This window comes from Paroedura picta, chromosome 7, assembly GCF_049243985.1.
Source record: "Paroedura picta isolate Pp20150507F chromosome 7, Ppicta_v3.0, whole genome shotgun sequence".
Lineage (NCBI taxonomy): Eukaryota > Metazoa > Chordata > Lepidosauria > Squamata > Gekkonidae > Paroedura > Paroedura picta.
The window spans coordinates 92,347,420-92,362,206 of record NC_135375.1 but is presented as its reverse complement, the minus strand read 5'-3'; the positions used below and the strand labels follow the sequence as shown (position 1 = coordinate 92,362,206).

At 45.7% G+C, this 14,787-nt stretch overlaps 1 protein-coding gene across 2 annotated transcripts in view; it reads right to left on the bottom strand.

Moving 5' to 3' along the window:
- ABCA1 (ATP binding cassette subfamily A member 1) overlaps positions 1-14,787 on the bottom strand; it is a 112,893-nt gene that overhangs the window by 41,047 nt on the left and 57,059 nt on the right. For both annotated transcript variants that reach the window (XM_077345386.1, XM_077345387.1), the window contains exons 8-15: positions 13,927-14,013; positions 7,101-7,341; positions 6,748-6,887; positions 5,869-5,985; positions 2,482-2,670; positions 1,615-1,820; positions 1,341-1,517; positions 128-350 (exon numbers count right to left, since the gene is read on the bottom strand). In XM_077345386.1, the coding sequence (XP_077201501.1) occupies positions 128-350; positions 1,341-1,517; positions 1,615-1,820; positions 2,482-2,670; positions 5,869-5,985; positions 6,748-6,887; positions 7,101-7,341; positions 13,927-14,013 (1,380 nt within the window). The remainder of the gene's footprint in view (positions 1-127; positions 351-1,340; positions 1,518-1,614; positions 1,821-2,481; positions 2,671-5,868; positions 5,986-6,747; positions 6,888-7,100; positions 7,342-13,926; positions 14,014-14,787) is intronic.

The following is a 14,787-nucleotide window of genomic DNA, read 5'->3' as shown; positions in this document are numbered from 1 at the left end:
TACTCACCAGGGAGCCAGAAGTAGCTACAGCTCTCTGCGCCATACCTTGTCAGCATGGAACCTGTCTCTGTGCGAGGGGGAGCTGAGGGTCCCACATGACCTCAAGGAAACACGGGGCCCAACATACCTTGAGGATCACGACCAGGAGTCCCGCACTCAAGAGGAGAGGGATGAGGCTGCTGATGAACCAGCTGAGCCACAGGATGCCGTTGTCCAGGCCCATGATCCTCATGGTCTCTTTCAGCCGGGCCTCTTTCTCATACACAATCCCTTTGATGATCATCGCCACAGAGTAAATCCAAGCCAAGGTCATGAAGAGGGGCATCGATCGACTCATGACGTGCAAAAATCTGGCAGGGAACCAGGCCAGAAGGAATGTGGGAGAGAAGCAAAGGACAGGGATTATGATACTTGAACTGGAGGTAAGTTTGGGGCAGACAAAAAAGGGAGCATTTCCTTATATCATGTCACACAACCCAATAATGTTACTGGAACACCTTCTATTGCTCTGCGTTTTTAATGGAATCGTTTCATACTAAACATTTTTTTTTAAACTGCTTAAATGTCTTAATTTTTTAAATAAGTTCTGCCAATGGACTGTGATCTATTGGAAGGAGGGAATAGAAATGTTTAACATTCAATTCACCATCCAGAGCTGCCATCTGACATGGTTTTAAGATGACCTATCCATGAATTTGCCTGTCAAGGGTTCATTGGTCATGACAGTTGAAAGCCAGTGGTACGAAAGCTCTGAATACTCAAAGATGTCCAGTACAAACAGCCAAGTGTAAGACCATCTCCATTTCAGAAGTGCCTAGCTGGCTGGTAGGGAAACAGAATACACAAAATGTATCTTTGCAGAGTGCCATTTTGGACCTAGTAAGTACAAGCTGCTCTTGTTACTTAAAATCCTTGCAGCAGTTGTGGCCATGTGGAAAGTCTCTGTGAGACAGTTAGAGCAGGATTACTAGAATGGCTTCTGCATCTTCAGTGGCACTATCTTGGCAAAATGCTACTGTTTAGAGTAGGAGTGGCCAAACTCTGGCTTTCCTATTGACCATGAACTACAATTCCCACGAACCCCTGCTAGCACATGCTTGTAGGGCTCATGAGAGTTGTAGTACATGGACATTGGGAGAGCCACAGTTTGGCCACCCCTGGTTTGGAGAATTATTTCTATCTCTAAATCTCACTACAGAGGTTCTTTTCTGGTGCTATTCCCAAGACTGCCAAAACAGATGGCTTAAGAGTCTGCCCAAACTGGCCTCCAAATTTGCTACTCCTAGAATGCAGGCTTGTTTTGACCTAATTTAGTAACCTTCATTTATACAGACACTTACATGTCATCGACGTAACAGGGATACGGCATCTGCTGGACATAAACGCCGGTTTTCTTCTCAGTGCCTGTCAGAGCCCGGATGATTGCCTGCTCCACCACATCCTGTAAGTAAGCAAAGCCTCCCCAGACATAGCGCATGTCTTCGAAGGGGTCAGCACGAGGACCTGGGTCCCAGAACCTGCACGAAAGCACCACAGGTTATTGTCTATCAGAAACTCTTGCACCTACTCCTCTGCACCGGTGAACGCAACAGTATCTCTCCTAGAAACACTCACCCATCCTTGATTTTGTTTGTCCTTTCCACATTGTCTATGTCCATCCGTATCTTGTACTTGACATGATGAGGCAACTTGGTGCTGCCAGGAGCCATTTCAGGGAAGACGATGCCTGCCCAAAATCTCCTCTGGTCCAGCAGCGTCAAGGACTTGTTGATAAGACGCACTTCACTTGGCATAGGTTCCAGCTTGTCCAAATTGACACACTGTGAGGAAGGCAGAAAACAAATCAGAAAGCTTTGGGGGCCTGTTTTTCTGCTGATTTTAGTGGCTGCTGTTTTTAAATACTGTTGGTTGCTGCTGCTGCTGTTGGTTCAGTGAGTTTTAAATTTGTTTTAATCATTTTACTTAACAGTTACACTGATTGGTTGTATGCTGCAAGCTGCTTCAGGCAGAGTTTGGGGAATGTGAGACAGAATTTTTTTAAAAAAATAAACAAAGATGCAAACCTCTGTCAAGTTACTTTTTCCCAACACTACTGTGGGTCATTAATTTTTCTAAATTGCTAAATCTCAAGATTGAGGTTTTCCTTAATCCCGTGACCATTTTACTCAGCCATCCTAAGGAGAGCGACTCCCTTCTAAGTCCACTGAAGTCCACTTTTCTAAAAAAATAAATAAATTGAGGTGCAGCTACCAGAATTGCACACAGACAAACCATAGATCCACACAAGGGCATTACAATCCTGGCCCTTTTTAATCCTAATCCCTCTCCTAATAATTCCAAGCATAGCCTTGACCTTCTTCATGCCACTTTCTAAACCATCACGGAGAAAAGTATAATCATCCTGATGAATAAAGAAGGTTCAGCCATTGGCCCTGAGAGACAGAATAAGCAAATATGGCCAAGAAGCAATAGGATACTTACTTCCATGAATTGGGAAATGGTCATAATAGCCTGATCAGTCTCATTGAAAGCTTTCCTCCAGGAGTAAATGGAACCATTTACGGGTTGAACATCCTCTGGATATCTTGCCAGGAACACAGCAACATCCTCAATTGTCCAACCAGAACCTTCCAAGTACTTGTGCCAGAGGTCCTTGTTCTTCAGTAAACTCTGATGTTATTAACACAGGGAAGAGGATTACAGTTACTTTACCTCTGAAGTTCTTATTTCCACTTAAGCCAGAAGCAATGCAGTTGCAATTCTGGGTGCACATGTGCTTGGCATCGACTGTTGTTATGTAAGCTCTTTTATCACCCCACCAATCCTCTCTCTGGCCCTGGCACTTGGGTTTTCTATAGTCCAGCCCGTGACACTCTTCAGTAGCCTTCTGACTCCAAAGCATCCCAAATTCAACACTTGTGAAGTATACCCCTTGGGCAAATGACTCTTTCCAGCCCATGAACCTACCTTGTAAAAACAACCTACCCATTCAGAAACTAGACAGCTTTCACAGAAATGGACCCCATTAGAACACAGTTTTGAAGTGTGTATGTGTGTGTGTGTGTGTGTGTGTGGGGGTGCTCTGGTTGTGAAAAATCTCCCCAAGTTTAAAAGAAAAAGTAGATCATAAGGGGCTTTCACCTAATCCTAGCTAGCTAACTATACGGGGAGGGGATTTAAAGGGAGAAGCAGAGCATTTGGATAGGCTGTTCTGAGCCTGCATTCCAAAGAGGAATTGTCACAGGAAACTGTCCAGGGGCTCTACCATTAAAATGAGGGTGTAAAAGGTGTAATATAAACTTGCATGCTTATCTTGACGTGTCTGGTATTGACTTGTGCCTTTCCCATTTCTATTTTTGTTTCAGCAGGTGGCAGCCTTGAACAGCATTTCTGGGAAAACTGATCTCGCTTCCAAAAGAAAAACAACCCACCACTGAGAACCAGAGAGCCTCAGGAGAAGAAAGAAACTGTTTTGTTGACTGCTAGCAGCTAAGGTTTGCCCATATGTTCTGAACGGTTCTCCACTAGCAGTGAGTGCAAAGAGACAACCAAGAATGATTGAACATTCTTGGCTTATCTAGTACAGGAATTTCTCTACAGACCACAAATCACAGCACAAAAAAAGCTAGAGACAAACAACCCGGAAACCAATTCTGCTTTGTTTCAATCAAACAAACAAACAAAAAAAGTGGGCATGGTGTAAAACTTGTATTCCAGTTTATAGTAAACGGTGAACAAGAAAGTTTGTAGATCAGCTTCAGGCATCATAGTTACCAAAGCTAGCTCCCCAAAGATAAAAGTTAATGGCCTGGATCCTGTATATGAAGTCTGCTAGCTTTCTTCCACTGGAAGGAGCCTTTCCTTGACACCAAGAGGCTCAAAATTATTATTAGTTATTACATGGTGCCGCTGTGGAAAGGAAGAAAGACATCTACAAGTTGCACTGTCCCCTTAAGAAAACACCCAGCTGCAAAGAGTCTTGGCTGGAACTCTGCAATGTACTTCTCAGTTTGTCTGTTCTTTCCCCTAGCCATTGCCTTAGGGCTTCCAAGCACAAGGATGCTGGCTACAGCATCATTTCCTGACAGATGCACAGCCAAGCACATGATCCTTTTCTCACGTGGACCAGTTCTGTTGTCTCACAGCTCTCTGACTGGGCCTGGGCCTGGGCCTGGGCCCCTTCCCTGGCAATTATTCTACATCCTATGAGACTGCTTGGATGTCTAACTGGGTTTAAACACGGTGTTCCTGAATTTTCAAGGTGGGTAACTTTAATGAGTAATGAACCATCCTGCACTGTAAGGTGCAGAGAGGAAAGACGGGGTTTTCTTTTTCTTCTGTTATCTGGAAGAAGAAAAAGAACAGGATTCGATACTCTGCTTTTCTCTACTCTAAGGAGCCCTGACCTGGGGAGCCCAAGCAAGGTCAATTTCGTCAGTTCTCCAGATTAGAGTCTGCTGCTCTTTACCACAAACACCCCCAGCTCTTCATGATGATGGAAGTGCCTATTATGCTCCTCCGTTCATGGATTTGAAGGAAACATCAAGGGGATTTTCTATTCTATGTTTTGACACAATTTGCATCAGATACAGAAAAAAGTTTTCCACTAGTTTAACAGGATACGGATGACAGCTACGAACAACCCCTGCTAATGTGGTAACTTGCCACAGGGTGCATGGTAAGCTGTGTGAATATAAGTGACCCTTTTAGCAGCCATCTGTACCTGAGAAATAATGTTTTCTTGACTGCTTGGCAGGATAGTATGCATAATTAGTTAGGTGAAGAATCTCTCCCCCCCCCCCCCCCCCGCCAAGGTAGTTTTGTGACTTCCACTCGTTCTCCACTCCCCTGCCAAGCAGTAAGGATAATCTTGCCATATATCAGGTACAGAAGTGTGGCATAATGCCCAATAAAGATGATCTTCCATACCTGGCCTGACAAACAGGGTAAGAGAGGTGACGTTTCCTGAAGGCACAAGTTCGTATCAACAGCTTACTCAGAAACAATGGTAAGTTACCACCTGGCAAACCATAACTTGTATCCGCCCAACACTGTGGATGAACCAAGTACTCATCAGGATGGGGGTGGGGAGGACATCCAAGGGGAAAGAGTAATTTCTCACTGAGCAACACATTCTACTTGGGAGGCAGGTCTAAGCACAAGACTGCATTAGTCTCCAGAGTGAAGCACATCAACTGACACAGCCGTCATCGGACTGTAAAGCTTCTGAAACGATACTGCAACACTTAAAAACGAACAAGATTTATTTGTTATTCTCTGAGGCTGGTTATTAACTATATCACTCATTTCCACAAAGTCAGACAGGGGCAGCGAGACTTGTGCTCAGTTCCTGTTTTACAGCCAGTGAGGTAATTTCTAATCACACTCTCCTCTCCTTCAGAGCCCCATGTCATGTGGTTAGAGCCGTGCTCCGCATAACAGAATGTACACCTGCCTGTGCTTGAATATCTCCTACCTTCACAGTCATCTGACCCACATCCTTAACAACTGTACATTCACACAGCCTACCGAGGGAGGGTGCATGAGGGTGATTTATGCCCCAGTCAGAATTTGCTCCACTTATACTGTACAAATCATCCTAACTGATGGTTTGTGAAATCACAAAAGGGAAATGCTGTCTAGAGAGTGGCACCTTTTCCCTTCTCTGCCAGGATGCCATCACGCTGAACCGTCAGGAGGCCCTGTACAAGCAACTTTGTCACAAGAAATTAGGCGCTGCGCAGACGGGCACGTATCGGCTCGAGGCTAAAGTGCCCAAACAAATAGACTGAAGACAAGAATACAAGTCCCTGGATGACAATCCAGTGTTATCTGAAGTAGGATGGAAATAAGTTACAGCACACTCACCCGGACCACATCCATTTCCTGGCTTCTCTCCATGAAAGTTAGTATCTTTGGTCTTATCTCTTCCCACATCCCTCCGAGATCACGGAAGACACCTAGCTCCTGGAATGTCTTGTTTACCTGGCAGAACAGTGGAAGGGGAAAAGGTTACATCAAAACTGCAGAACAAGCGGAAAATGCGATTCCCAGATTTTTGTCATCCTGTTTCCCACCCAATCCCCGGTTTTGTTCCTCAGAGTCCACAGACCAGGGATTAAATGAATTCCTGAGGTTGAAACACCAAAGGCTAGTTCCAACATTTCTTTTTTTTCCCTTTTTGTCCTGCTTCTTTTTGAGCACTTGCTTCGGTCACCAGGTGTAGAACAAGAGCTGGGAACATGTGGAAGTTCACCGGAGTTGTGTAAGCAAGCAGAACTTACAAATGGCATAGGGATCTGCTAGTGGTACGCCAGAAAGCTATAGCATTCAGTCCAGTTGCTGGCTAATGCCTTCTTAGGGGAGAGAGGGCCCTGTTCACCAAACCCTCCAGTTTCCCATCCCTCCAAAAGAAAAATAAAATGGCTGATAACTTGGGGGGGAGGGAATTATTACAGTGTCCTGAGCTACATGTTCTTGAACAGTTTCATCTAACTCAGTGATGTCTACTACAAAGGCAATGGCTCTCCAGGGTCTTATGCAATGGTCTTTCTTAGTGCTCTTACCCAATAACTAATTGCAGATGCCAAAGAGGGAACCAGAGACCTTATATATATTCCAGCATTGACCTATGACCCCACCCCAAGACATAAACAAGAGCATTCTAACTCCTTCCAGAGATAGACCGCAAAATACTTGCAGGTATACAGTTGTCGCAAAAACAGAAAACAGATGCAGGGAACTCACTTCATTCATCACTGCTCTTGTTGCTGGTGTGTCAGGCGTGTATAAGACTTTTCCTATAAGCAAAGGCTTCAAGGCTCTCCATATAATGCGGGAAAGCGGACTGGATTCCAGAGACTTCATGAGTTTATTGCAGTAGGGTGCTTTTAAAAAGAATAATAAAAGCTGTGGGCGGAGCTCAATGCGTAGAATCTGCCTACCCAACCCCACAGACTCCTTCCAGTCAGCACCTGCCCACCCATGCTTCATATTTTATGGAGCCTGCTGCAGCTTCTGAAATGGAAGAAATCATACTCTCTCAAGGCACCCCAAAACGAAACAAAACACACACCATTGTGTCAACGGATTCAACTTACTTGTGGAGTTATCATAGAAATCGGCTACTTCTTCGTCGGTTCTGTTGGTATTAAAGAAGACTTTGTAATTGCTGTCTTCCATCCAGTTGAGAGACTTAATCTGTAAACCACCTCCTTCTGGATGGCCACAAACAATCCGGGACACTGCTTGGTAAATTTCGCCAGATGAACTCTTGGTGTCCACGTTGGTCAGAAACAATACTTCCTGCCTCATATCACTCCAGCTTTTCATGCTCACAAGCTGTAGATAAAATGGAGGGATTATTATTATTACTGAGTTTATAGGACCACCTCTCTCAACCCAGCCGTCTCAGGGCGGTATACAACCATTTGAAACCAACAATTGGCATCCCTGGTTCCCAGGTTGCATTATATTACTTCCCAACATTACTGGGCACATCCAGGGTATTATGAGGAAGAGTGTTTTAGGAGGAGGGGTAGATTCAAATGAGTAGCCTTGTTGGTCTGAAGTAGGAGGAAGGGGTTCATCAGAGGCAAAACTGAATGGACATAAGAAGAAAACCCTGCTGGATCAGTAGACAGCCAGTTACTCTGGAGGGCCAACACACCAGCCGTAAGGGCAAGGCCTTCCCCTGAATTGCCTCCCAGCATTGTTCTTCAAAGATATACTGGCTCTGTGCTATGGAGGTTCCCTTCAGTCCTTGTGGTTAGTAGTCGCCTATCCTCCATGAACCTGTCTAATCTTTCCACAAATATTTATTTATTTACAGAATCTGCATCCCATTTTCCTCCTTGGCACTGGCCATCTATAAACCGTCCCTTGGCACGGGGTGCCGCGGACTAAGTAACTGACTAACGGCAAGTGGGGAGGAGTTAGGGCGAGACCAGTCCGTGATAAAAACTTGAGGGGACCAATCAGGAGCCGCAAAGCGGCTCCTGATTGGGCCCCTCCGAGTGCCACTCAGGGGCCAAGTGGCCAATTGGGAGGCGCGCTATGCCACGTGGCCCGCCCTGCACTCCTCGCCCAGATGCTTCGGCGGCGGGAAAGGAGAAGGGACGTCGCGTCGAAGACGCGGCGGCCCTGCTCCTTTCCCGACGCCGAAGCGTCGCCCTTCCCTTAGGAGGCCTCGCCCCCCCCACAACGGACACGGCCGCTCCCACGGCATGCCACACCGCCACCTCGCCGCACTCCCATGACCCTCCAGGTCAGCTCCTGGTCCCGTCCCAATCGCCCGCTCACCAGCCACTCACTCCCCAGCTACCTCGGCAGGCACCGAGGAATCTGGGGCCGCCGGGGCCGCTGCCTGCGGCGCCAGCCCCTCTGCCGCCACTGCCGCCTCTCCCACCAGCACAGACTCTGCCGCCAGATGCAACATCTCTACCAGCCGCCGCGCTGCGCCCTCCGCCACAGCCGGAGCCTCCCGCCCCTTACCCACCCAAATCAGCCTCGGACGGACTCCCGCCACAACGCTGAGGTAGGCCGCCCCATGCCCCTACTCACAGGCCTGCCGCCACCTCAACACACCACCCACTTCTGACCTTGCCTCTGCCGATGGCCCTCTGCAGCCCCACGATGCCCAATGCCCCAGCCCCGCTAGAGCCCGCTGTATTTAGCCTACAGCAGGCTTTTTTTCTAGTTTACAATAAAACATATATGATAAAATTACATTTTAAAATCATATTAATCAACCTGCCTCCCAAACACATATCTTTAAAATGAGTGTGTGTGTGTGTGTGGGGGGGGGAACCCAGAGTTAAAATATATATACAAAACATAAAATATTGGTTAGGAAGGAGGGATCCCTGAGAGAATGCCCAGTGAAACGAACAAAATCTTCACCTGCTGATGGAAAATGGCAACAGAAGGGAACAGACAAATCTTCCTGGGGAAAGAGTCTCAGAGCTCTGGTGCCACGGCCAAGAGGGTCCTCTTCCAGACTGCTATCCACTAGATCTCAGAGGGTGGGAGTACTCAAAGCAGGGCCTCCAAAAATGATCATCGTAGTCAGTATCACAACCCAAGGAATGCAGTCCCAAATCCATCAGTAAAGTTCATAAGGGATTCGGCTGTTCTTCAAGTATCTTGCTCCAAAACCACACAGAACTTTGACTATCAACACCAACACCTTGAATTGTGTCCAGGAATAAAGTGGGAGCCAGTATAGATGGGCAAGACTGGAGAGAAATTGACCCACTCCAGTCAACATCCTGCCTGCACCATTCTGTATAAATTGAACACCTCCCAAGGCAGCCCCACACTGAATGTACTCGAGTAATCTAATCTAGATTGTTTGTTTGTTTGTTTATGAAGAAGAAGAGTTGGTTCTTTGAGACTCATTCAGGCAGAGAAAAGCGGCATCTAAGAACCAACTCTGCTTCTTACTCACACACACAATACCTTTATTGGCATAAAGTAGATGAGCAAGATAAAGATAGTCAAGATACATCAGTGTCTTCTTCTTATTGCCACAGCATCCACAAACGTGGCGATTTTTGTTATTCTTCACAGAAAAGTTCAGGTAAGAGATAAAGGAGCGCTGCAAAAGTGGAGAGGGGGGGGGAGGGGAGATAAAATTGCCTCCTGTGCCAGTTTTGGAATAACAAATCTGTTCTTCTGTTTGTAGCTCCAACTTGTTTCAGGGTCACATGAGAAATGGACATGCTGTTGGGAACTGTTGTTCTCTATGCAGAGAATATCATTAAGGCATCTGGGAGGTGTTCCCATTCCAGGAAGCAAATTCTTCCCCTCAGAAAAATACTGAGCAACTCCCTGGGCTTTTCCTGTCCGGTGAAAAGAGTGGGACTCGCCTGCGTGCCGGCTTTTGTTACAGCAAGGAACTTGCATTCCGTAGCTTTCTCAGCCACTGATGGAGTAGAATGCATGGCTCCAAAGGAACAGAATCCACCTATTAAGAGAGATTATGCAATCATCCCAACCCAAGCAAATTCCCTTCCCTCCATTACAAAGATGGGGTGGAGTAGCCAAGGCAGGAAATTAATAAATGCAAGGAATGGACGTGCCCTTGTGTCCACTCTTTCATTTTCTTGAGGTGCAATTGTTAATACGGTGAGGTGCACTGCATAAAGAGCTTGGCAAAAGCCAACAGTGATACCCCCAGTTTGATTTCAACCAAGACATGTAAACTCGAATTGGCTTGATTTATGTTCTGGCTACAAGCAATGACTTTTTCAGCAGCAAGGGAATCAGCAGGTAAATGTCTGTGACACACAAAAGGAATGTGCTACAAAGGAGTGTGATATAAATTCTTCCACACCCAAAAGATCTGAAGAAGAGCCACCTCCTGAACCTGAAGATTCTACAAGACACGTGATGACAGACAAGCAGCCCATGAGCATGATGAAGTCACATAAAAATTTGGGGCTGACAGAAAAAATGAAATGGGCGCAATTAGATCCTGAAAGACAGCAGCACACACATGTATGTCACATCTGTATCTCACCCTTCCTGAAAGAGACTCGTTTAACAAATTTAGTCACATTTAATTTAATCTAGTTAAATCCCTTTGGGATGGGGGTCAGAATGAGAAGCAGTCTTCTGCCCAAGGCTACTGAACAAATTTAGTGCAAGGGTACATTGGCCATTTAACTTACAGGGAAATTTCCCAGTTGGTCATTATTCTGGAGGGCCCCCACAACATTACCTTAAGACAAAGGGGCGAGTTAGAACAAGATGAAGAGTTGGCTCTTATATGCCGCTTTTCTATACCAGAAGGAGTCTCAAAGCAGCTTATATGGCCTTCCCTTTCCTCTCCCCACAACAGACACCCCGTGAGGGAGGTGAGGCGGAGAGAGTCCTGATATCACTGCTTGGTCAGAACACCTTTATCATGGCCATGATGAACCCAAGGTCACCCAGCTGGCTGCATGTGGAGGAGAGGGGGATCAAACCCAGCTTGCCAGATAAGAAATTGGTACTCCTAAATACTACACCAAGCTAATGTCAATAGCACCACAGAAGCTGCTTAATTAGGTCTTCTTCAGAGCCACTTTCATTTCCTGCTTTCATGAGTAAGTGGAAATAGGAACCCAGCCCTTCCTGATCCATCGCTAGCCATAAAACCTCACTGACTTTCAGTTCCCTAAATACAGGCTGATTCCTCCTTCCAGAGCCCGTGACTTAAATCCCACAGCTGGGAGGGATGGAGGATTAATCACCCAGCATTTGAGTCTCGCTCCTGAGATTGTGTGGATCTGTCATTTTTATTTAAAAGAAATAAGGGAAATAACCAAGGTCTTCTGAAGAACTGACACCATGGGTGTGATTGTACAAAAGCCGACAACAGTCCAAGAAATGAACAGACTGTGACATGAGGCAATGGGTTGATGTGAAATAAATCAAAGTTCAAAAATGGCTGTTGAAGGTTGCACTCCTAAGCGTGTTTTCCTGGGAGTGAAGCCCATAGGAGCATGATGGGGTTTACTTCTAAATAAGCATGTTCGTCAGTTTTCTTTATTTTCTGTTTGCCTTTTTAAAATGTATACTTTTAAAAATATCAATAGCAATCAACGCTTATGCATTATGAACATTTTATTTTGTGTGTTCTTTTTTACATACCGTATTTGCCGGCGTATAAGACGACTGGGCATATAAGACGACCCCCCAACATTTCCACTCAAAATTCAGTACTATGGGCCACTATGGGCAACTATGTCTATCCCAACTGAAGTGCACCCGGTGTATAAGACGACCCCCCCCCTCCCCACTTGGAGGCATGTTTTTCAGGGGGGAAAAGTAGTCTTATACGCCAGCAAATACTGTATTTGTCCTGTAATTTAAGTATGTTTGTGCTGCTTTGGGGGAGAGGCCTGTGGCTCAGTGGTAAAGTATCTATATTGCGTGCAGAAGTTCTCAGGTCCAGCCTCTGGCATCCCCAGTTAAAAGAATGAGGCAGCAGGTGATATGCAAGGTCATTCCTTGAGATTTTGGAGAGCAGCTGCCAGTCTGAGTAGACAGCACTGACCTTGATGGACCAGTTATCAGTATAAGGAAGCTTCACGTGACTAAAACAACAAACAAACTCCAATATAAGCCCATATAAAACACATGAAAGCTGGAGCAAGGTTATTTCAGTGACTACCCTAGTTTGGCTAAATGCTCTCCCCCAGAGGACCTTGAGGTTCTCCTGGCTTTTAGATGATTCTACTGGGTTCATTTGTCCTGCAAGCCAGATGTTTGCTGTTTTGGCTTTTAGCTTGGTTTTAATATATATACACATTCCTATTTTTCTTGTATCTAACTTCACAGTGCAGCCGAGAACTACTATATTGAACAGATAATAATGGGTGAAAAAGTGCAGAGACAGAGAAAAGCGACAGAATGATTCAAAACAGAATACCAGCAAATCAACACCTTGACTGGTTGTGGGAAGGAATGCTTTCAAAATGCTAGGCCGATCCAATTAGCAAACAGCTAGTGGATTCTAGAACCTAATGCTGTGATAAGGCTTAATCTGAGACCAACTTGAAGGTTTTGGACCTGTTTTTACAAGGACTGCTGAGACACCTCAGTGCTGCCAGACATCACAAAAAAGATTTACAGCACAGCACACAAAGCCAAGCCAGAGAAGGTTACTTATTTGAAACATTTATATTCCATCTTTCTGTACATCTAGGACCCCTCCATGGGTGCTACAAACAATATTCAACAATAAATACCTCCATGAAAGCTAGAGAACCAGCCAGCATTAAAGAAGCAGAAAAGGGGAAGAGAGAGTCACCAGAAGAGAAAGTCAACAGCAACCTTGTAAGGAAGATGTGCATAACCTGGTTCCCAAGTGGACCAGATTCGGCATGAGTGAGCAGAGGTGTGACCTGGATTACTTTGCTCCGTTTCTTTCCTTGTATGTTCAATTGAATAACTCCTGATCAAGGCTTGGGATCTCCTATCTGAGCAGTGGGCCAATGAAGACTGGGAGGTCAGGCTCTGGTCACCAGCTAGAGGGCTGCAAAATTTGCATTACAATTGGCCCCACTGTAGGAGAAAGTAGTGACTATGGCTTCAGAAAACTGCTTCCCCCCAGTTATGTTCCTAGCAAGACAGCCACATCAGCAAAGAGAATGTCACATGATGTATTCTTTTCTTTTTTTGTCTTCAGACAAGAAAAAAGAGAGGCTGAAGCATCATAAAAGTTCTTCATGTGATGTTACAGGAAACAGCTGTAACCAGAAAGCTCAAGGCATAAAAAAGGGAGCAAGTCTCATCTGTTCAAGTCGCCACAGTTATATCTTTATTCCTACCCCTTTTGCTTATCCGTTTACATTTTTCTGCCTAGGGGACCATTGCAAGTTCTAGAATTCAGCACAGTGCTAGCTTCTCCCCCTCTCCCCGGGAACTATAAGCTTTCCCAGTGAACAAAGAATCAGGGGGTTGGTAAGCCTCACTCTGCCTCTTCCGTAGAAGCAGAATTCTCAACAATCTTGAGTGACCTTAGACAGCTCTGCTGAGAGGTTACTATAGTTCGGGGCCTGAATGCTCCAGCACTAGCGGGGAGTAAAACACACACAATGGGAGCCCTTGGACCAATTTCACTTATTTGATTCTAATAGCAACACTGAAAAAAGAGGATTAATATAAAAAAAAAACACTTCACATAAAAGATTGGCACAGACAGAGCCAAAAACTTACTTTAAAGGGATTGAAAAACAAGACTGCCTACAGGCACCCAAGCCACTTCCACGGCAGCCCCCCTCCATCAGTTGCCAATCTTGGGCAGGCAATCCTCCTGTGAATACGCAACGGAACTGCACCCATTCCTGGGGCAGATCTGCTTGAAGACTCACTGTAACTGTTAAATAGGACTGAATTCCTGATCACAGGCACAGACATAGAAGTGGTGCGGCCTACCTCTCTCAGGAGCCTTCCGAGGCTATCCATCAACGTCTCTGCAGCTTCTTTCAGACCCTGCAAAGTGGAGTTGGCAGTGACCCCTTTCTGGAAAAGACAAACCGGGATTTAGAGTTCGATCGTTGTAGTTTTAAATGAAAAAAACAGGAACCAACATGAATATTTGCTTTACATTTATCAGAAAAAACATTGGGGAAAGTTGTATCCTACATGCAGGGGTGCCTGTGAGGAATAGCAAAAAGAGGCTCAAGAATTACATGTCAAAAACAAAAACAGAGTTCAAAAGCACCTTTAACACCAACAAAGATTTATTCAAGGCATGAGCTTTGGACTCTATTTTTGTTGTGCTACTTCAGACCAACATGGCTACTTGCTGGAATCTTCATGTCAAAAAGTGAAGCCCCTGCTACCCATTCAACAGGAGCAGTGCCAGTTTATCCATGTAGCACATGTTCTCCTTACTTGTATGGGTCATTATGCCAATAAAGGCTTCTGTATCTATCATGTAGCACATGCTACAGACCCCTTGCTTCTGGGGTCCAACAAGATGCCAGCCCCCCAAGGTTTAGGGCCTTTCTCCACCCCTTTTCCCCTCTTTAGAAGCACTTGGGGGGGCACCTCTTTCCACTGTTGGGGGCCCTTCTGCCGCCAGTCTGGCTGCTCCTGCCGCAGCTAGGCCCCCGCGAATCCTTTAACTGGCTCTGGTACTTTGCGCCCTGCAAATCCTTAAACCACTCCTGAACATTAATGCCATTCAGGAAGGGCAGTACGTCAGGCCCTCTTCTCCTACATATGTACCAGATCATGTTCTATTCCACAGGGACCCTTGTACCTCTGGCCACCTCACTAGACACTACCTAA